Genomic DNA, 22,636 nt, shown 5'->3' on the forward strand with positions numbered 1-22,636 from the left:
TGTGAAGCACCTGTTTTTCGCTCATCTTTATATTGAGTTGTTAGTCTTTTTCATACCCATTTGTAGTTGCGTTTATTCTGGAAACAAGTTAAGTCCTTTGTTGGGATGTGTGTATGATATCTCTTTGCCCACTAGGTAACTTCCTTTTTTTATTGTCCTAGTAGTGTCTTTTGAAAAAATTTTAATCGAGTGATTTTATCAATCCTTTTTATGGCCAGCACTTTGTGTATCTTGTTAAAGAATCTTTCTCCCACTCTGAGTTCATGAAGATATCCTCCTAGGTTACTTTCTAGAAGTTTAATATTTTCCCTTTAACATTTAGATCTATAATCCCCCTAAAATTGATGCTGCGAATGATGTGAGGTAGGAATCAAGTTTTACATCTGTTCTATATAGATTTCCAATTGACTCAACATTAGTCATTGAAAAGATCGTCCTTCCCCCACTGCTCTGTGATGTCACATTTGTCATAAAATATGTGTCCGTATGTATGTCTGGCATTTCTCTTCTAGTCCATTGGTCTATTTGTCTATCCTTGCAAAAATGCCATGCTGTCTTGCTTACCAAGCTTTATCGTAGGTATTGGTCTCCAGTAAAGCAAATGCTCCCACTTTGTTCTTCTTTTTCAAAAAACTGCTATCCTTCACCCATTGCGTTTCTACATTGATTTTATAATCTATTTTCTAAGTTATACTCTCTCACACACACACACACACACAACACACAGACAAACACGTGCGCACACGCTTGTTAAGATTGTGATTTGGGTTGTATACGCTGAATCTACAAATCAGTTTGCAGAGAACTAAATTTTTTACCATATTGAGTCTTGCCATCCATGCATATGGTATGCCCCTCCATTTAGTATAGCCTTTTGAGATTCCTCTCAATAATATTTTATAGCTTTCTGAGTATTTTTAGGTCAACCAATTTTTTTTTAACTATAAAGTGAGTAATAGTGCAGGCAACATTTGGATATGGCAAGATCATGAAGACAGCAATGTTCCCAGAATGTTTTCTTTGTACCCCCAGCCAACTTAGTATCAAAAATACTTCAGGCTGTGCCCATGTCTGGCCCTCTGCCCACACCCACTTCCTGTGCACACTCCAAAGCAGGCCCGGGGCTGGGGCCCAGGGAATATGGACGCAGTGAACACTACCTGGCATACTCCCATCCCACAGCGTTCAACTCGCTGCTAGAAAGCTGATCGTCCAATCCACACCAACATGCCAAGAACAGACCGGGCAGTGTCTCGGCTCCCAGATAAAACCCTGTTCTTGAGAAGCAGTTTATTGAGTTCGCCCCTGTTAAAGTTTTATACATGCTTATTAGAGAACATTTAGAAATCGCCAGCAGGTAGAACAAGGACGAAACACCACCCGTATTACCTATTACCAGATAATCGCTGCTCATATTTTGATTCATTTCCTTTCATCCCGTTTCTACACACATTGTGTATTTGCTTACTGTGTTTTTACAAGCTTGGCATCATTCTGAGTTTACAGTTCTGTGTGTTCAGCCTTTCTTACTTAACGTTAACACACAATCCTTCTTCCCTGTGACTCCATAAACTCTTTGGAAAACACCACGGCCAGAAGCTCTGTAAGTTTCTGTTGAGTGAGGCCTATTTACTCCCACGCTACGGTAGGAGAAATCATTTTGTAACTTTGTGCAGGTGCATGGAGCGGGCAGCGAACATCTCTGGGCATTTAGTGGCTTAGTCTCTATCCGTCTAGGATTACATCCTCGGGATAGAGTCTCAGAAGTGGATTCCAGACCGGGAGAGTGTAGATAGAAGCTTTTGAGTAGTTTAAGGCAAGAGTTAGAATCCGCAACTGTGGCTGCTCGGGCGCGTATTTCTTGAGGGCTAATTATTGCTAGATACCAGTGTAAATGCTTCAGGCCTGTTAACTCCTTTATCCTCACAACGCTCTTAGGGAGATTCTGGTATTTACTTCATTTTACACATACAGAACCTGAGGCACAGAGAGGTCACATCACTAGCTCTACGGCACAGCCTGGGAGCGCCCAAGCTGGGGGATACTGTTGGCTCTTGGAGGCGCTCTTGCCACTTCTCATGGGCTCCTTTCTTTTGACCAAAGGAGGCTCTTCCTTCTCGAAGTGAGGGGTCAGTGAGAGGGAGGCACCCAGCTGTAGGGTCCCGGGGATGGGCCTGAGTCCACCACATCCAGCTACATGACTCAGGTGAATCCTTCACTCCTCCGAGCTTCATTTTCTTCATCGTGAAATGGGCGGAGAGACCATGAAAGGGACATGACTCTGTGAACCAGAAAGCACTCGCTTTGGGGGCTCTGGGTGGCTCTGAGCTCTGGCGGCTGGAGGAGGATGAAGGTGCCTCCTTCCCAGGCACCCACCCCCACTAGCCCAGGACCCCAGCTCTTTCCACCTCACCTTGACTGACCGACTGATTCTCTGGAACCAGCTGGGGTGCAATGGCAGTCCTTGCTGGTGGCGCAGCAGGGGTGGCCGCTCATCCTGTGGTCCCCAGGGTCTGACAGTAGGCCTGGCACAGAACAGATACCCCAGGATGCTCACGGGATAGAATTTTAAAGAGCCCTCCCGAGATTTCACCCAGTGGCAGCAGAGCAAGCAGGGACTGGAAATCGTCAGGGAGAGGTGGGAGAGAAGAGAGCAGTTCTCTTTCTAGATCTCTGTGAGCATTCATGGCCCTCATTTATAGAAGGTTCCGGTTTTGCAAAAGTTTGGCTTGTCACTGAGTCCTCGTCGCTCTGAGACACGAAGGCACGTAAGACAGAAGTCACGGGGCAGTTAAGAAGGAAAGTCAGGATTTGAACCCAGGTCTTTGTGACCAAAACCTGGACTGCCTACTTGGCCCTGTACATCCAACTGTGGGGTTAAGACACCCATAGCTTGTATGTCATGGTCCCCCTCGAATCCCAGCTGATCCCCATAACAACCCTACAACTCTGATTTTTTTTCTTGGCCATTTTACAGACGAGGACACTGAGGCCTGCCTCAGGCCCCTCATGGGTAAGTGCTGCAGCCCCGAGCTGATCCTGGGCTTCCCATGTCCCATTCAGTGCCTGAGCTCTCCTAGCCACACAGCACAGACATCTCTCCTTGAGCCACACAGGCAGGGATGAAGGACAGAAACCTCTGAGCGTGAGCCAGGCAGCGGTGAGAGGGCTCCAGCACGGGCAAGGGGGGGTTCTCAGGTCCCTAAAGAGAAGTGCGGTCCCTCAGCACAGAAAGCAGACGGAGGCCCCAGCCTTTCTCCTCCTGGGACAGTAATGGTGGTTCCTGAAGCTGAAAGGCTTACTCTGTGCCAGGCTCCATGCCAGGCCCTGAGGCAACATAAGGGCCACCTGGCCTCATTTACTTTTCCTAATACCCAGGGAGACAGACCCTGCCACTCTTCTCATTTTTCAGGGGGAGAAACAGAGACTCAGAGAAGGAAGTCTCTTGCCAGAGGCCACATGGCCGAGGAAGGGCAGAGTGGGGGTTTTGAACCCAAGCCAGCTAGCCCCAGGGCCCAAACCAAACACGGCTGCACCTGCTGTGGCCCACTGGCTCACATCCTTCCCCCGAGTCAGCTTGTCCCACTGAGGTATGCCTCCGTTCTCTGGCCTTTTAACAGCCTCACCCCGGCTCCTGGCAAGGCCTTGAGAAATGCAGCCGGATCTTGCTTTACACTACACGTGTGTTTTGGAGGAACGGTGTGCCTTACGCTGGATGTTATTCTAAATGTGAGGCTATTCTAACCTCAGGCAGTGGGCCTGAGCCTCCACTCTGCACTGACCCCTTTCCAGGCTGCTTCTCATCCCATTCCCACACCAGGTATCGTTGTCCCCATTCTACAGATGGGGAAGGTGAGGCTCAGAGTGGGCACGTGACACGCTCAGGGACCCCTCCCCCCCTCCCCAGGCTGGTCAGTAGCAGGCTGGATATGCACCTAAGCCAGGGGCCCAGAGCTGGACTCTCCCCTCTGTAGCATCACCTGCCAGAGCTGGGGGAAGCCCTGTGCCTGCCCCCCACTCTGGAGCCCACCTGAACCCAACGTGTCCGTGGTACAAGCGGCCCTGCCCTCTGAACAAATATGACCCAGCACATTAAGGTGTGGTCTAGGAGGACACGCATGTCCCCACCTGCCTGGGACCCCAGGCTGCTTCAAATCCTGGCCAACCTGGGATCCCCCAACTCAGGCTCCTGCTGAGCTCGCACTGCCCTGGTGCCTCTGTGACTCCCTTGATGCTCTGGGCCAGTTCAGGGCTGGCTGGGGGCAACTGAGACTGCTAGAAAGACCACAGGACAACAGACATCCAAGGGTCCCAGCGTGCCAGGCGTGACCCGCTCCTCGCATCAGCCCCAGGCTGGCATGACGCCTCTGGTCCCCTGCGCAGGATCCCCAGATGTGACTGCTCCTGGCCTGGCCCAGAGGAGCTGCCCCAAGACATAAAGACATACTGCAGTCTTCAGAGCCAAGAGAGGAGGCTTCTCCCACCGCGCCCAGCAAACGTGCCTCTTTGCTGAGTGCCTGACCCCAGAAGAACAATAATCAATAATCATCATGGCTTCCTTTCATTGAGTATTTACCACAGGCCAGGCGCTGTTCTAAGCATTTGACAGGTAAGGATTTAATCTTCAAAGAAATCTTACGAGGCTAGTACTATTGGTCCATTTTATGCATGAAGAAAGTGAGGCACAAAGAAGTTGAGTAAGATGCTCAAGGTCACACAACTAGATGAGAGGGAAGCCAGACAATGAACCCAGGCCCCTGGCTCCAGGGCCTGAGCCCTTAGCCAATACCTCATGATCTGTGAGTGAGACCCAGTTCCTGCCCCTGGGACTCATCTGTCCATCCATTCATCAATCCATTCATTCATTAAACATACATACATACGTACATTTATTTTTTTTTTATTTTAAAAGTTTCTTTTTATTTATTTTGAGAGAGATGGAGAGCAAGCAGGGGAGGGACAGAGAGACAGGGAGACAACATCCCAAGCAGGCTCTGCACCGTCAGCCCAGAGCCCGACGCAGGGCTCGAACTCACAAACCGTTGAGATCACGACCCGAGCCCAAGTCACGAATCGGATGCTTAACCGACTGAGCCGCCCATCCGCCCCATCATTAAACATTTATTGGGCATCTGTTCTGTGCCAAGCACATTCTGAAGACCATCCCACTGCAAGTTTATATCACCTAGTATTAGGTCAGCATTATTACCCTCCCCACTTCGAGATCAGGCAACTGATGTTCAGAGAGGTTCGGTAACTGCAAAGACACACAGCCAGCAAGATGAGAGGCTCGGTAGCACTGGAGCATGCTTAACGTGAGCAGGCAGGCCAGGCCAGGAGGCAGTGCACCTGGTGTGTCCAGCCAGGTCTGGCCCGCTTACAGATGATCTCTCCACCTTACAGAGGAGGAGGTGAAGCTCCACAGGTGTGAAATGACCTGCCTGGAGCCATCCAGCAAGGAAGAGGCAGAACCAGGACTTGAACTCAGCCCGCTCTGGCCCTATCTGGACCCTCTCTGCAGTAGAAATGGTTTGAGGTCAAGAAGGGCTTCAACCAGCTTGTGGGCCTGATGGGTGAGTTTAGGAGTGGGAGAGCAGGGAGAGAGACGAGCCTTTCCCCAGCTCACCCAGCCTGACCATTTACGATATGCCAGGCCACTTTGATTGAACTACTCTTCCAAATACCCTACGAAATATGGACTCCTATTAGCTCCATTTTACAGATGCAGAAACTGAGGCACAGAGAAGACATGGAAACTGCCCAAGGTGGCCTAGGTAGTAAGAACCGAGCTAGGATTTGAAGCTGGGCTCTTAAGTGCGTCACAGTCCATGATTCCAGTTTTTCTTTGAAAGTCCCTGTTCCCCTGGGTGGGGTCTCCACAGCTCCAGGAAGTCAGCAGGGAACGGTAGGCTCTCCCAGGGCCAGGCCACGGCTGGGCACTGGACTCCGAAAATGGATCAAAACTGGAGCAGGTCGCTCTAGGTAGGATGGGCTGGGCTCGCCAAGCTCTCGGCCACCTCAGGGGCCAAGAGGAGGGGCGCGCAGACGGTGAGGTCAGAGCGGGGCGGGTCTCCAACCTGATCCTGCCCTCTTGGCTGTGAGGCCTGGGCAAACCACGTCACGTCTCTGAGCCTCACGACATGCCCCACAGAATGGAGAAGAAGGTCTTAAAAAGAAACCAATACAAGGGCTGGGAGGCAACACCTTAACCCTTAACTCCCTTCCTAGCTCATGGGTTGTTATGAGGATTAAGTAAATGGACCTTATATGTTCACTCAGGCTGCTCTCTGCCTGTGTGGTGGTGGCCCCTGCACTCTATGGGCTTTGGTTTCCCCATCTATAAAATGGGCCTCTTAATAGCACCACTGCCTAGGGCTGCTGTGAGCTTAATACATCCAAAGGACTTAGAACGGCATCTGAGACTCAATAAATGTTAGCTGTTACTGTGTCATAATTTTCATTGTAACTGCACAGTAAATGCAAGTTATCGGGAGCACAAATTAATTTCAGCTCAGCCCCTGCCGCGGGCTTCTGTGGCATAACCATAATGACCACGTGTTCCAGAGTGTCTCAGCTCTGTCCCTGTGTTGCGAGAAAGCTGAGCTCTGGGCCCCCATGACCCCAGCCTCTAACACAGCTGCCTCCGCTGGATTCCAGGAAAACTGTCAGCCCTTGATCTTTTCTGATGGCCAGCATGGGATCCATCCATCAGCACGTTGTTGATGTGTCTTGGGGCAAACTCGGAGGAAGGTTCCACCCACTCAGCCTTCCCATGCACCAAGGATGAGCTCCCCTTTGGCCCTTGCTCCAGCACCAAAAGTGCGTCCTGGAAAAACCAGGACAAGGAAGGCCACGGGATGAGTCCCTTGCCCTTTTTGCCTTAGCTGCCAAGGAATGTGCAGCAGATTCGGATCCACACAAACATGATTTGCTCACTGAGTGGCTTCAGTGCTCTGAGCCTGCTTCCTCCTCTGTAAAAAGGGAGAACAGAGAGCCCTCGGGGTTCTGCCTCCTCCTGGTCCTGTGAACGGGGCAGTTCCCTCCTCTCTCCCTGCCGCAGTTTCCTCTCCTGCAAGATGGGAATTGTGTTACTAACCACGCTGTTTGATTGTGAGGAGGGTCGCTCACAGGGCACAGCCTGGTGCCCACTACCCGGGAGGCGCTTTGTCACCGGGAACTGAAAAATGTCGCTTTTGTGGGTGAAGACCCGCTAGGTCTGGAAATTGAGGGTTTGATAGGCGGAGTTCACTGGAAAGTAGAGCCCTCCTGTAGCAATTTAAAAACCCAGCTTTGTGGTTTGATTGCAACCTGGATTTTCTGTTCCTGAGTGAGTTGTGGGGAGGAGTGTAGGCAAACACCCCTCAGCTCCCTGGGAGAAGAGGTCTTTTCACACACACACCGCCCCCCCCCCCCCCCCACCCAGCTCAGTGTGTGCCCTTTTTACGAGGTGCACCTGACTGCCTGTGATTGCATGGTGCAGGGCCTGCCAGGGCATGCCCTGGGGAGCAGTGCCCATGAGCCTGGCCAGGGCCTTCCCTCTCCCCACTGCCCTGGGAGACTGTGCCAACACTGCACGATCAAGAGAGCCAGCCTCACCCAGGGGCCCCTTCAGCCCAAGCACAGGTCTTGGTGCTAAGGGAGGGTGGCTTAGTCTGTGGGATTCTGGGCATGGTTAAGGGAACGGGTTGGGGGGTGAGGTGTGAAATTCAAACCCCAGGGGAGGTTATGGCCAGAGGCTGCTACCCTGGCCCAAGGATGCTCCCCTAGCCCCTGCTTCTGTTCACGCCTCCTGTGACAGGGATCTTTCTCGCTCCCAGAGCCACTGTCCCCACCTTTGTGGATCACTTTTGCCTTGCTTTTCAAGTACGGTGCTGAGAGTCAAAGCACCTTCTCCTCGAATGGTCTAATCAGCATGCACTGGAGCAGCAAGCCCCTCCTTTGTCCTAAGGCTACACTTCTGTTAATGCATCCCTATTTTGTTTGTTTCTCCCCACACATATCACTATTGATCACACCAGAGTCCAGGGCTACTATCAACTAATTCTCATTCCTTCACAACTCTTTCCTACCCCTTCCTCCCTTCCTTCCCTCCTTCTTCCCTTTCTTCTCCCAGTTCAGGGCAATGCATTTCTGCGGCCAGTTTATTCAAAGGTGTATTGAGCATCTGCTTATAGCCAGTCCTGTTCTGAGCACTGAAGATGTATAAATGAATACTACCAGGGTCCTGCCCACAGGTGGCTTCCCATCTGCCAGTGGAGTGGATGTAAGGCTAAGAGCTACGGCACCTGCCCTAAGGGTATAATTGAGGGACAGAACAAAGTGCAGAGGTACCTCGGAGGGGTGAGCAGCTACCATACGTGCACAAATATAAGGCAACCCAAATAAAGGTCAACGGCAACCTCTATTCCCCCAATGAGAAGATGCACCATAAAGCTGAATAGTCTAACCTTTAAAGGGTGGAGTTGAAATAGATATCTACTTGCAATGTTTAGTTTTTTAGTGTGACCTACGTATTTTGAATAATTGTTACATGAAATATTAATTTGTCCACTCTCAAATTTCAAGAAATTATTTGGTTCAAATTCTTTGTGTGTGGCTTTGATGTCAGTGTCCCCATCATCTGGTGTGTGTGTGGTGGGCGGGGGGGGGGGGGGGGGCTGTGGGTGCTTTTTTAGTTTTCCACAGCACATCTTATTCACAGGGATCAAGATGCTAAAACACAGCCCTTTTAGATACACACGTCACTGGCCACTGGCCACTGTGTCACCTCCGCAGGTACCATCTGCATAACATTAGGGCAGCTGAGGCTTCATTTGCTGCAGGTAAGCATTTGTGGTCTACACAACACAGCCTCCTAGTTGGATGCTCTGAAAGTACCTTTAAAAGGTCTGTTGACACTAATCTCCCTGGCAGTCACCCTTTGTGACCTTCCCTTTGTAGTCCCAAAGTCCCATTCACACTGCATTGAGTAACATTTCCTTGACTCCTTTTATAATAAGGCTGACCTCTATATGCACCCCAAACCCACATGGATTGAGGGTGTTTTGAACTGATGTACCTTTCCCAAACAGGACTTGTGTTTAGAAATTAAGTAACTGAGAGAGCACCTATAATATGAGAAACTAGCAACTTGAATACAAGGCAACCTTATGTCCAGATATATAGGAATCAGGGTGGGTGGGGTACGGAGAAGCTTCCCAGAGGCGGCGGCTTTGAGCTAACTTGAAGAATGAGAACCCTCTGGGATGGGTCAGGAACCCTAGGCAGAAGGCACTGGAGAAACAGAGCCAGGGGGCTCTCCCCTGGATACCGCCATTTCATTCACATAGCTCCAGGCCACCTTTGCCCCTTGCCAGCTGGGAGACTTTGGGCACCTCTCTTCTGTTCCCTGAGCCTCAATTTCCCTATCTGTGAGGTGGGGTAATAATACATATTTCATAAAGGATACTAGAGCGTGGAAAGTAGAGCTGGAGGGAGGGGAGGAGACAACCTGGTTTAGTATTGGGTTTTAGTATTGGGTTTAGTATTGGGTTTTCTTGGGTAAGTCATTGCACCTCCTGAGCCTCAGTGTTCCAATCTGCAAAATGGAGCCCAGTGAGGGCAGGAACTAGCAGGCTTCACTTCCCATTGAGTTTGGTCTGGGTTCTTGCATAGGAGAGCTGCTCAGAAAATACCTGTGGGGTGAATGAACGAATGAGGAATGCCTGTTACTCCCTCTGCCAAGAATACTCTCCCCAGCTCTTCCCATGGCTGATTCCTTGCTGTTTCATCAGATGGAACAGGCATGCCACTAGGTTCTCCCTAAGCCCCTCAAACAAAGTTACAATGTCACAGTTATCTTATTTCCCTGCTGACTCGGATCATAATATTGTGTGATCTAAATTGCTTGTTATTTCTGTTTTCACCATTTGCATGCCTTGTCTGTATCTACAGTGCCCAGCACAGCGCCTGGCATATACTTAATACGTGTTCTACTATGTTCCCTTCTCCCAACCTTTGGATACTGCCTAGGTTTCTCTTATTCGTAGGTCCGTGATCCTACCCCCACCGCGGCCACCCCGACTGGGTTATCTTTACACTGCCTTAAGCGACCTCCTCTGCCTGCCTGTACTTCTCCACCCCCCGAACCCCGCATTAGTGCACCGCCAGGGTGAGAGCTTGGCTCCCTATGGCCCAGCGCATGGAAGAGGCCTGGCATACACTAGGCCTTTTCTAAGTGTTGGAATAAACGAGTGACAGGCCAGCACGATGACGGGCCTGGCACCCCGAAGGCACCCGGCTGCCAACGCGTCTTCCCGCCCAGGGCGCGGGAGCCGCGCGAGCGGGAGGCTCGGCGGTTCTGCTCCCGCCGCCCGGTCCAAACTTTCAAAAGATGCGGCGGCCGCGGCCCCGCCCCTCCCTGCTTGGTTGGAGGCGGCGGGAGGCGGAGGCGGAGCCGGCGGGCTCGGGCCGGTTGGCTCCGCCTCCTCCCGCTGCCGCCGCCTCCCTTCAGGCGCCCGACCCAGCTGCAGCCCGCCGGCTCGCCGGTGCAGCCGCGATGCCCCGGAGCCCGACCCCGGCCCGGGTGCCCGGCCCACCGCGTTATTAGCCTCCGTGCGCCCCGAGCGCGCCGCCGCCGACGCAGCGGCCCGACGCAGCGATGGGCAACACGGTGCACCGGACCCTGCCAGGTACGCCGGGGAGCCCTGCCCGGGAGGCGGGCGCTGGGGTTCTCTTCTCCCTAGGGTACCCGCTGGGTGACTTCCGGAGAGCCACCCCACCCCTCGGAGCCCTCGGCGCGCAGCGGGCTGGAGTCTCCGGTGCCTCCTGCACCCCGGCTAGCGCGCGCCCCTCGGCGGGGTTCTGCGCTCCGGGAGGACGGGTACCGCGTCCTGGTTACCTTGGGGACCCCAGTCCTCGATCGCCCTGCTTGGCCAGAGGCGCGAAGGGGCCGCTGGGGCGATGCCGCGCGCCCCCTCGCCTTTGTTTCAGCCCTAGGGCGCTGAGGAGGGAGCCCGGGGCGCCTTGGGGGGTGACTGGAGTAGGGCTCCCCAGGGCTTCCGACGGCCAGAAGCCAGCCCTTGTGCCGAGACTGCAGCTGCTGAAAGTGGGGGGCGCTTGCAGGGGTACCCCAATTTCCAGCCGCCAGCGCCCCCGCGGCACATGCTGCCTCGGTTTGGCCACGTTCCCACGCGCACCCCGGCTGCGCCCCCCTCTGGTGTCCGCTCAGCTGGGGGCTCTCTAGTCCCTCAGAGTCACCGCTGCAAAGCGCATCGCCCCCTAGTTAACATCACCATAGAATCTCCGGGCCAGAGTAAGGAGATGGGGGGTGGGGGGGGGGGGGGGAGGGTGGGAGATGGGGAGCAGAGGGGGCCTTACTAGAGAATACCTGGTAATTTGGGAAGCAGATCACTGTGCCAGGGGGCTGTGTCCAGCGCTTTGCATACCCCAGCTCGGCATACAAAGTAGCTTTTCATTATAAAGATATTTATCCCAAATTTACAAATAAAGAAATCGAGGCTCAGAGGAGGAGAAATGACTCACCCAAGGTCATACCGCTAAGAGGGGGTAATCTGGATTGAACCCGTTCTGCTTGCCCGGCCATCCCCCCACCCCAAGTCTTTAGAAAAAGCCCTTATTTTGGCTTAAGTCTGGGCATTGGTAGCATCCTTTAGGCACAAAGTGAGAGATGTGTGTATTTTTAAAGTACAAAGGCCCAGCTCAGTGGGATAGCAAATCATCTGGCTGTGGGGCAAATTTAGTGTGAGGTTTTAGGAGCAGAGACATGTCACTGGTTTGTGCTCTAACACTCCCATATAGCCCCCCTTTCTAGGCTTTATATCAAAAAATAATTGTTTCCTCCCCTGGAGGGGGTTGAAATGGGTGATGCTGTGCTCGGGAGTCCCAAGGTTGCTTTATGGAAGAAGAGCTGACTCCTACTTTCTAAGCTTCTGGGCAGTGTGAGGGCCATTGTGCTCAAAACCCCCAAGATTTTCAGCCAGGTGAAGTCACCAGCAGGAGCTCGTCAGCTAGCCAGAGGCAGAGGTGGGATTTGAACCCAGGTCCACTTACTGGAGGGTGGCCTCGATCTCCTATGAGCAGGGATGTTGGCTGGATGGGGATGGGGATGGGGATGGGGATGGGGATGGGGGAGTCCACCCACCTAGTCCGGAGGTACCCAGGGATGCCGACAAAGGTGGCAGCAGATACTCTCCTGGCCACAAAGACACCTGGCTGCATCATGGGCCCCCTTGTAGGATTTCTTAATAAAAAATACTGATGCTGTTCTAGCCACATAAAAACAAAAAAAAACACATTGTGCCACCTGTGGGTCAGCTTTAGGGTGGGTGAAGGGACAGACACAGCCAGGCAGGCTAAAAATAGCTTGAGATTTATATATTCTCCATCCCACTGGGTTCTTGCTGTGTGGACTGGGCCATCCTGGGCAAGGAGCTGGGGGGTTGAGGTCATTACCTGCTGCAGTAGCTAAGTGTGAAAAATTAAAACTCCCCACGGGGCTGAAGCTTGCACTGAGTTGGAGGAAGGGGAGCGAACTGGAATTCCTAGTTGCTGGCGCTGAGAATATGAAGGGCCATTAATTGTTTTCCAACCTGTTCTGTAATTAGTCTCTCACATACACCGGGCCATTCTTTACAACTCTGTGATCAGTACATGCCGCTCCCCACACTTGGAATAGCCTTTCTTGTCTAGTCCATCTCTCACAATTCAGCTTACTTGTCACCATATCCAGGAAGCCTTCCTTGAACACCCACACCCAATCCCACCCTTGGCTAGGCTACCTAGATACCTTCTTAAGTCTCTGCTTGTCCATCCGACCACGTTGCATTGCCGTCGCCCCTCTCCACAACTTGCCTTGAGGCTGCCTGAGGACAGAAACCATGTCTTGATTATCTTGGATCCCTGGTTGCCCAACCCAGAGCCTAGTGGCTGGCAGGGGCTCAAAAACCGGTGGTAGAGCTCACATGTTGCCTGCATCCTAGGCTGAAAGAATGCTTGGCTCAGTCCTGCCCTGTAGAAATCCTGGTGCTTTCGTTCTCAGGAAAAGGACACATGCGTGGGGTTCCTTCTATGGGACTTGAAATAGAGAGCTGGCATTTGCTAAGCACCTGGATTCCATGCCAGGCTTCCTGCATATGTGGCTTCATTTACATGCCAAGCATGCTCCTCCTTAAGGCTCCTGCACTTGCTGATCCTTCTGCCTGGAACATTCTTCCCCCAGACCTCCACATGGTTTCCCCCTTGCTTCTTTTAGGTCCCTGCTCCCATGTGGGTCCTGGCGTTGCCCCTGCCCCTGGCACGCCCCACTTACTTTCCCCCACTCTGTGTTTCTACATAGCATGATCACCATGTGCCACACTGTATGTGTAGTTAGCTGTTTCATCATCTGTCTCCCCAGGGAGGATTTTGTGTGTTTTATGTACCGCCGTATATTCAGCACCTGGAGCAGTGGCTAGTGCATAGCTGTTCGGTAAATATCTGTTGAATGAATCGATGAATTTAATTCTTGCAACAGCCCTGCAAGGTAGAGATCATCATCTCCATCTACAGATAAGGAAACTAAGGCTCAGGGAGATAAAATGACTCACCCCAGTTCACATGGCTCATCCAGTTGGTAGAACCAGGACTGGAATCCAGGTTTATTTAGCTCCAAAGGGCTGCATTCTTCCTCTGACATGCAGTATCCCCCAACCCATGGTTCAGACATCGGTTGGGGCCCCCCGAGTAATTATGGTATGTTATTGTGTGCAGTGATGACAAGCCAAAGAAAGGGAAGGTCCTTTATGATCGCTGTAGGGAAGCCCCTTGGTAATCTTCACAAAGGGCACATTCAGAGGAATGCCCTATAAATAGAACGGTCCAGGAGTCAGCAAGGGAATTCACGTTTGCTAAGTTCCTACTGTGTGCGTTACCCGTTGCAGTTCAGTACTGCAAAGTAAGATGCCATTCGTCTCCATTTTATAGATGAGGAGACTGAGGCACAGAGAGGTTACCAACACTCGATGCAACTCACACAGTTAGGCAGTGGCAAAGCTGGGGTTAGAAGACCCAGGCCTGTCTTATTCCTAATACCCCCTGGCCCTTTTCTCTGGATTCCGTTTCCCTTAATCTGGGTTTTGTAAAGAAAAATAGTAAGAGTATAAACAAGTGGGGTTAGGGGAGAGACTAGAATTCCGGGGCGGGGGGCTCTTCCCCCTTCTTCTGCCAGTTCATTGCAACCCCTCCCTCAGCTCGCCTCTGGAGCTCACTCATAGTTCTGGTTGGAGAAGAGACTGAATTCAAACTGCCAGTTGGGTTTAATCATTAAGTTGGTCTGTGCTTGACCAAGTCAATGGACCTTTTTAGTGTTAGTTCAATAGTTAGGCATCCTAGAGGTTGGAGTGAAGGACGTGTGTTGACCTTGTTCTGTGCCAAACTCTGAGTCAGGGCCTTTACCCACATTATCTATCTTAAACCCTTGTAACAACCCTTTAGAGGGGCTATAGTTACCCCATTTTACAGGGAGGCAACATCTCTCCATGTGCCCAAGCTGGAGGGACTCTGGGGTCTGTCCTGCTCTGCATTTTCCGGAGTGTGCACCTTCACTGATTCAGCTGACATCTTTTAGCCACCTGTCACGTCCCAGGCCCTGGGGTTTCAGCTTGAATGGGATGGACAGCCCCTGGAGGTCCCCATCGAGCTGGCCTCTAGTGGAAGAGGATATAGGATGCACTAACAGAATAGGACAAGTAGCTGGTTGTCTCGATGGAGAGCACAAGCTGTTGCTACCCTGTGCCTCAGAGGGGGAGGGGTGGTGCCCAGTGCCCCCAAATGAGGCCTGGCCACCAGACCAAGTGCTCTGTCTACTGGGGGTCATGGCTAACCAGCTTTAAAAATAGAACAGAATAAAAAATAACACATCAAGTGCATTGAGGTAGTAAGGAGTGTTTTTGCTTCATGAACTTTGTTTCAGTTGTGTGTGCATGTGTGTGTGTGTGTGTGTGTGTGTGTGTGTGTGTGTGTGTGTTGGGCTCCGTGGGCTGCAGTGATTAAGAGTTGTGATGAGACCATTCACTGGTCTACAGCAGTGGGAGGTCTGGTGCTGGGTCTAGAACACAGATATCGGAGTCAGGATGCCTGGTTTCAAATCTAAGCTCAGCCATTTCTTAGGGGAGTGACTTCAGGCAAGGTCTCTCTCTGTGCCTCAGTTTCCTCACTGCAATACGGGGACGACGGGGGTAGCTCCCTCGTAATTGGCGGCGGTGATAATTAAATGGAATAGGGCAGGTAGTCTTGGCACAATGCCTGGGACTTTTGCTATCATGGTTATTGTTGCCCTTCACTTCCTGCCTTGAAAGCTCTGTCCCAGGTGACCACCAGCCTTGAATCCAGGGGCCCGATTGGGAGGCATCCCTTTCATGCGTACTGACAGCAGCAGTTCCTAAGCGTTCTTCAGCTCGGTCCAGGACACCAGATTTCTGACGAGAAGAATCTTCTTGGCAGGTTGCATTTTGCCATTTTCGTTTGTTCACCAGACCTCCAGGCTGGGCTCTGTGCTGAGCCTGGGGTCACAGTCTGGATTGAGGGACTCGAGGTCTAGTGGGAAAGACCAACAAGGATGGAGCAGTTATAGTAAGTGGGGGAGGGGGACCCTGGGGGCCGTGATAGCCCGGAACAGGAGGCAGGAAGGCTTCCTGGAGGAGGTGCTGTCCAGTGAGACCAGAAAGCAGAGAAGTTAGTCAAAGGAAGGAAAGCTGTTTAAGACAGAGGCCCGAGTGGAGGGAGAGCAGGGCATATGGGGGGAACTGTGGCATTCTGGGGATCCCAGTGCAAGCCGGGGTGGTATGTGGAGTCAGGGGCGGGCAGAGGCCATGTGAGAGGAGGGGATGGTTTCTTGCAGGCCAGCCCGCAGTCAGGAGGCTTAGATTTCTTAGCTGCCACACTCCCTGCCGGGATGATGTGCCGAGTTTGCCAGCAGGGGCATAGCATTTTCACTGGGCTTGGCTGGAAGGACTGTTTAATCTTCCCTGCAGACAAGAAGGGTCAGCTCTGCCCTCTTTTGGACCAAAGCGTTTTCTGTATTTAGTGGTGCTCTATGAGGGCTTAAAATAGAAGCCCAGAAGCCAGGGCTGTGCTTCAAGCAGAGAGGGGAAAGGAAGGAGGCCTGGGTGCAGCCCTGTAGGTAGTAAGCGCTCACCTGGGCTATAGTAGAGCGGTCAGATCTTCAGCATGCTTGCCCCATACCGGGACCTTTATCTATTTCATTCCTATTTCAGCTGTCAGGACCTGCCTTCCAGAAGTAGTTTCCCATTTCACAGATGAGGAAACTGAGCTCAGAGGAGAAACGAGACCTGCCTTGGGACAGGCAGCCAGGAAGTTGGCAGAGTGGAATTTGACCGCAGGCCTGCCCAGTTCCAAAGCTCCTTCTCCTCCATCACCAAGGGGCACTGCTCCCCGGGGCATCTTGGGGCTGCTGCCCTTTGTCCTCATCCTGAGCCCCACCCCTCTCAAGCTGTCCTTCCCGTGGACAGAATGAAGCTGCCCATGGAAAAGGTCCATCCCCCTCACCTCTCCCTCCCTCCCTCCCTCCCTCCAGGCCTGGAGATTCAAAAGCTGACCTCTGGGAATCCTGCCCTGGAGGAGGGGGAATCTGAGCTCCGCACCCTTTCCCCCAGGCTTAGGCTCCTGATATTTCTGCCTGGTAAAAACTGGCCTGCAGTCGGCCACTCCCACCTGCCATCAGCAGGGGTCACGGTGCACCCACACCCTCTCCCCTGAGTCCGGCTATTCACAGGCCCTTCCCGCCCAGAGGCAGCCCCACCAGTCAGCAAGGGCACGGGGCTAGGGCGAGAACCCTTCGTCGTCCAGCACCCAGGCTTTCCTGCAGGTGAGGAGCAAGCATCCTGTCTCCCTGCTGTGCTGTCATCCACCCACAGCAGAGTTGGTAACAGCACAGGCTGTGGTCCTGGTCCCACGTCCTCCTCTTAATCGTAGCCGCAGGCATGCAAAGCGTCTGGCAGATAGGAAGTGCTCACATGGGGTGCCTGTTAGGATTATGGGCTTCCTGGGGACACAAGCCCCTCCTCTATGCTGAGCCCTGTGCTCCTGAGGGAGACAGACTCAGAAGAACAATGACCGCTAACTTGTATCACACAGCCCGTCTGTGCCAGACAGAGTTCTAAGTAGGTGCCTGCACTTGACCCTCCGAACAAGCCCCATGAGAGAGCTATTACTGTTAGTCCCTTACAACTGTTGAGGGAACAAAGAGGACAGAGAGGGAAATAACTTGCCCAAGGGCACACAGCAAGGGTAGTCCGACAGGATTCCTGCTAGGAGGAGAGGATGTTTGTGCGGGAAGGGTGACTGCTGAGTCAGGGTGGGGGGTCAGGTGGGAGGCGGTTCACATTTGCACTAGAAGCCTTCATAGTATTGAGCAGAAATCTGTAAGCATTTAGAAATCCCGCAGGTCGGTTTTTAGTGCGTTCACCTACTTCTGTAGTTGTCTGTCTCACGTCCTGCCTCTAGGCGTGGCAGGGTGGGGACAGTCTCCAGGTGGCCTGTGGGTTTACTGAGAAGATCCCAGCTGATATTCCCTGACGTCTGTTGTGTAGATCTCCAACCCCCTTTCAAAGCAGGTCAGGGGACAGGTGATGTCCTGAGGGCTTTCTAGACAACAAAGCAAGGGCCAGGTCATGCCGGGGAGAGCAAAGAATCCCCCGGCAACATAGCCTGAGGTCAGAGAGCAGACCTGATGGGAAATGGTATTGTGGATCAAATGTAGACATGACCAGTGTGTGGACATCATGTGGAGGCAGGTATCAGCTGAGTCAAAGGAAGAACTTTCTAACTGTGGAAGCAGTCTGCAGGTGGAATGAGAGCAGTGAGGAACAAGTGCCCTTTGCTGGAGTGGCACTGGTGTTAGCCCAGCTGGGACTGGAGATGGACATTGTAGAAGCAACTGAGCATCACATGGATCCAGGATGAATTGTTCATGAAGGTGCCCTTTGACCTTGGGGTCTTATGGGGTGTGCTATCCACTGTTCATCTGCTGAACGCCTGCAGACCCCCCTTCACAATCTTTCATTTATATAATCCTCCTGACAATTCTGTGGCTTGGAAGGTCTTGGGCCCATTTTATAGCTCAGGAAGTAAGGCACAGACAGATGAAGCCACCTGCCCTCGCCTGGGTCTGTTCCCCACCCCTAGTCTCCCAGCCTCAGCATTTTTGCAGACTCAGTGACAGGTATTTCTGAGCGGGGTTTGGGACAGTCATCCTTGGACATCAGTCCCAGTTCACCCTTGTTTCTTTTTCTCTCTGCATTCTTACTACTGGGACTCAGCTGGCCTCTTGCCTCACCTCTGGGCAGTGGGGAGAAAGTTCTTTTAGGAGTAAGCCATTTGGGGAAATGGGTGAGTGGGGGTATCTGGGGCAGGATTGGCACTTGGCAGGATGCCCACAGCTATTAAAAAGTGTATTCTGTTTATGCCTTCAACATTACACATTGTTTTATATTACAGTTATATCCCTTGGGCACGTGTTTTCTTTCCTTTTCCCCCCAAGGATGATGGATTTAAGAGCTGGGTGGGCACATGCATACCCTGTATCTCCAAAGCTGGGTCTGCCTGGTAACTTTCCACTCCACCCAAGAGCTTCCCTTCCCCTCAAGGTTTGGGGGCAATTCAAGGTCAGGAGATGGGACAGCGGAATTTCCCTGACTCTGAGGATGGCCCAGACCTTCATCCCTGCAGAGAAGTCCTCCAGGGACTCTGTTCCTAGGACCGGAGGGAGCTTGGAACCTACTTCCTATTTGGCAGATAGGGACACCGGGACCAGAGTGCAGGGTCACACAGCAATTACAGATGAGGTCTTTGACTGGAATCCCAAGAGAGGTGATAGAAAGAGCATGGTTTTGGAGGCAGTCTTGAGTTCAAATAGTTCTACTCTATCTAACCCGTGTCACCCTGGGCAAGTCATTTCCCTCTCTGAGCCTCCACTTTCTCATCTCTAAGATGGGGATAATGATGCTACCTCCTTTGTGGTCAGGCAATGAGGTACAGATAGGGAACTGCGTGAGAAGTCTGAGCCCAACACAAGACAAGGACTCCATAAGTCTCCCTGAAGGCAAAGGGGTCTGCGCTCCTGAAATTGACGGGGTTGAGGGGGCTGGGGTGGGGAGGAACAGTAGGACCATTAGTCCTGTTCCTCTCAGGTCCCCGTGATAGATCACTGAAGTACCCACCGGTTGGCTAGAGAAGCAGTTCTGCATAATGGTCAAGGGCATGCATGGATTTTGGCTTCCCATCTGAGTGGGATCCTGAGCCAGCTCTTTCCGGAGCCACACAGGCTTCCTCCGGCATCCTCAGTCCTCACTCACCTACTCCCATGAGCCCTCGGGGATTCGGAGGATGGTCAGCATGATGGAGGACGTGGAGGGAAAGGAGAAAGCTGGATCTTCAGAGAAGGAAGCAGAGTGGCAGAGGCACCCTCCAGAGTCACTTCTTGGCGAGCCTCAGAGTCCAACGTGGCAGGGAAGGAAACTTTAGCTGAGGACCCACACTGTGTGCGGGGCACCGTGTGGGAACCCTGTTCCTTCCCCGCAGGGACGACTTCTACGCTGTGCCTGAAGCAGCCATAGCCTCTTCTTCCTAGCTTTGTGGAGCCAGGCTAGTAGGGGTTCAAATGCTAACTCCATCACTTCCTGGCTGTGTGGCCTTGGGCAGCTCTCCCAACCTCCCTGAGCCTCCCTGCCTCACTGGCAATGGGTCTGGTAGCAGTTACCTCACCCAGAAGGATCACAGGAGGTCTGGTGAATGTAGGCCAAGTTTCAGTCTCTGCATTGCCCCCTGGGAGGTCTGTCTCGCTCATCAGGTCCCACCCCCAGTTCCTTTTTGAGGCCTTGGGGACATTAGGCACTGGGGCTCCCTCCCTGCCCTGCTGTAATCAGTCACCCGCTTTCCTTTTTTAGATGCTGCTTATTGTTCATCTCAAGTTCCGCCAAACTGTGGCCTTTGAGCCGCTCAAAACAAGCTGATTGATGATATCCACCACCCCCCCCCCATCCCTCCCTGAAACCAAGTCAGGGCATCACTACACTTCTTTCCCAGAAGATAGCTTAAGCTGCTTGTACATAATCTAGCTTTTTTCTGGCATATCCAGAGGGAAGCAAGAGACCTTGGCATGGAGTGAGGCATAAAACAGGAAAGATGCAGCCTTTGGAGTCAGGACCAGATCTGAAAACAGACCCTGCCCTCACAGGCTGGTGGCCCTCATAAGGATGTCCACCTCTCTGGGCCTCGGTTTCCTCCTCTGGAAGCCACCCGGCAGGAGATGGTGAGGGGTGAATGGACCACATGGCAAGCACGTTCACTGTGCCAGAGCTGGGCTCCCCGCCCCTCAGGGCCAGCAAACATTGCCCAGCGGTGGGGCTCACGAGGAACATTTCCTCAGCTCTAGGAGCCAGGACAGCATGGTTCAAGGAGAGTCTCCTCCTTCTCCAGCATCACTTTGACCCTGAGAAGCAGGACCAGTGGATCTACTGTTCCACAAAGTCAGGATGGGGCCCTACAGGTTAGTGAGCAGTCAGGCTTCTGGGCTCCACCCAAGCCAGAAGAGTGGCTGCCCTCAAGGCAGAGAAGGACAAAGTTGGCAGACTCAGCCAGCTTATCAGCAGGCAGGTGCCAGGGGCTGCCTGGAGGAGAAGCAGGTGCCGAGGGGCAAGACTGTACCAGCAGTTGGCAGCAACATTTGAAACCTGGACTGTTTTCTTACTCCCGCCATGCTAGGTCATTCTGATAGGCAGGAAGAGAGACAGGGACAGTTTCCATGGGAAGAAACTGGGCTTGAAGAGGTGGATCTTGGGAGAGGTGGATCCTTCAGGGTTCCTACCAGCTCCAAACACTTCAGTGGTCCCCTGAGGAATTTAACCCCCTCAGCACGGCCTTTAAGACCTTTTGTGATGCAGCCCCTGACTCCCTCCTCCAGCCTCCCTGCTCCCTTCTGCCCTATATTCCTTATAGTTCCTTAAGTGCATTCCATTCATTCTCACCTCCAGGCCTTTGCCTGTGCTATTCCCCCTGCATCAAACACACTTCCCCATCCCTACCCTCCTTCCAGCCATTTCTGCCTCAGTCTGCAGAGTGGCTCCTCTGAGAAGTGTCCCCATGGCCCCAGCCCTCCCTACCACCCACCCCGTGCTGTCCTGGTGTCTGCGTCCGTCCCCCTGCTGGTCTCTCAGTTACAGGGCAGGGCAGGGCAGGGACTGCGGTCGCTTGTCAGTGCACGTGTCCCTGCAGCCAATACAGGCCCTGGCATGGGGCGCATGCTCCATAAATGTCAGATGAAGGAGGAAGTGATGTACTTGAGAAAGAATGAGGGCACATCCCCCACTCCGGGCCCTAACTGTGGGAGCTGGCACCTCTAAGGTCAGAGTCTCCTGGGGCAGTTTATCAAGAAGAGACCCCAGCGCAGGGGCCCGGCAGAGGGTCAGAATGGACCAGGAAATCTTGACTCCACTGAGCACCCGAGGGGGAGTTGGGATGACCTCACCCCCTGGGAACTTGGCGCATCTGAGCCCACTTGAGCAAAGAGGGCTGCCACTTAGGCCTGGAAGGAGCAGACTTTTCTCCCAACAAGCGGTGTCGCCTGACCTCTGGCCTCCCTCCCCTCCCCAGGCTCCTTGCAGCTGCTGACAGGAGTGTGGGACCTTCCCGGCTGCACTGGGGTGACCGAGTTTTGTTTGCAAAGAAGAGGGGAGGGAGTTTTGTTTGCAAAGAAGAGGGGAGGGGAGGAGCAGGGTGGCGGTTTCCCATGTGGGCTGGCCCCCTTCCATCCTGGGCGCTGGCCTCCCAGGCCGCTGAAACAGAGAACAAAGTCCCATTACACTGGCGTCTGTCTCCTGGGCGCATGTCACTGCCCCATTTGGCAGAGGTGAGGGGAGGTTGGTTGTTTTTTTTTTTTTCTAGCCCACTTTCAAACCCACCAATGGCAAAGGTACTTCCTGTTGCCAAAGACGGATATTCTCATCCTGCCTTGGGTGGAGGAAAGCCTTGCCAAATACCAGCCTTGCCTTTTCCTCTCTAAAGCACACGCTAACACACACACACGCACCATGTTGCTTCCGACAGCCAACAGCGGTGGTTTACATTGTGGACTTGGGCAAATGTCACTGGAACCCGAAACTTCTTGCTGGAGGCACACAGTCTAAGGTTAGAGGTTATGTGCACCCAGGAAGCCTCTGAAATTGAATGCCAAATTGTGTGCATGGAGGGTGGGTATTCTGGGGGGGACAGAGGCCCATATATAGCTTTCATCACCCTTAACAAGGGCCATGACCCCTGCTCCCGACGGTCACAAGGGACTGCCTTGGAGAAGGGGTGGGCTGTGGGAGGAAGGGCCCAAGCCTGGCCCTCGGATGCCACTGCCCAGCTTGGCGGCTTCGATTTCCTCCACTGGAAAATGAAGGTGGTAAAACCAGGGTTGTCCCACAGACTAAATCAAATAAACAGAGGCACGTGCCGGCACGTAACAGGGGCTCGGTAAAAGGCTGCTTGTGAAAGGAGGGGCACAGAATAGACCACTTTCCCGGTTGGCGATTCCCTTTCCCTGTGGAGCGGAATCTGCTGACAATTTCAGCCAGAATGCCATCTGCTGGAAGCTGCC

General features: G+C 52.9%; 1 protein-coding gene across 2 annotated transcripts in view; it reads left to right on the forward strand.

Annotated features, from left to right (window-relative positions):
* The first annotated feature begins 10,485 nt into the window (after positions 1-10,485).
* The window catches only part of NEURL1B (neuralized E3 ubiquitin protein ligase 1B), a 38,810-nt gene continuing 26,659 nt past the window's right edge, over positions 10,486-22,636 (forward strand). Inside the window, exons 1-2 of one of the 2 annotated variants that reach the window (XM_086716441.1) lie at positions 10,486-10,670; positions 20,426-20,545. In XM_086716441.1, coding sequence (XP_086572567.1) covers positions 10,640-10,670; positions 20,426-20,545 — 151 coding nt within the window. In that variant the 5' untranslated portion in view covers positions 10,486-10,639. The remainder of the gene's footprint in view (positions 10,671-20,425; positions 20,546-22,636) is intronic. The other variant, XM_086716511.1, reaches the window with a different exon arrangement.

The sequence above is a fragment of the Puma concolor genome, chromosome A1 (genome assembly GCF_028749965.1).
Source record: "Puma concolor isolate L17-30 chromosome A1, mPumCon1.1.hap2, whole genome shotgun sequence".
Taxonomy (NCBI): Eukaryota; Metazoa; Chordata; class Mammalia; order Carnivora; family Felidae; genus Puma; species Puma concolor.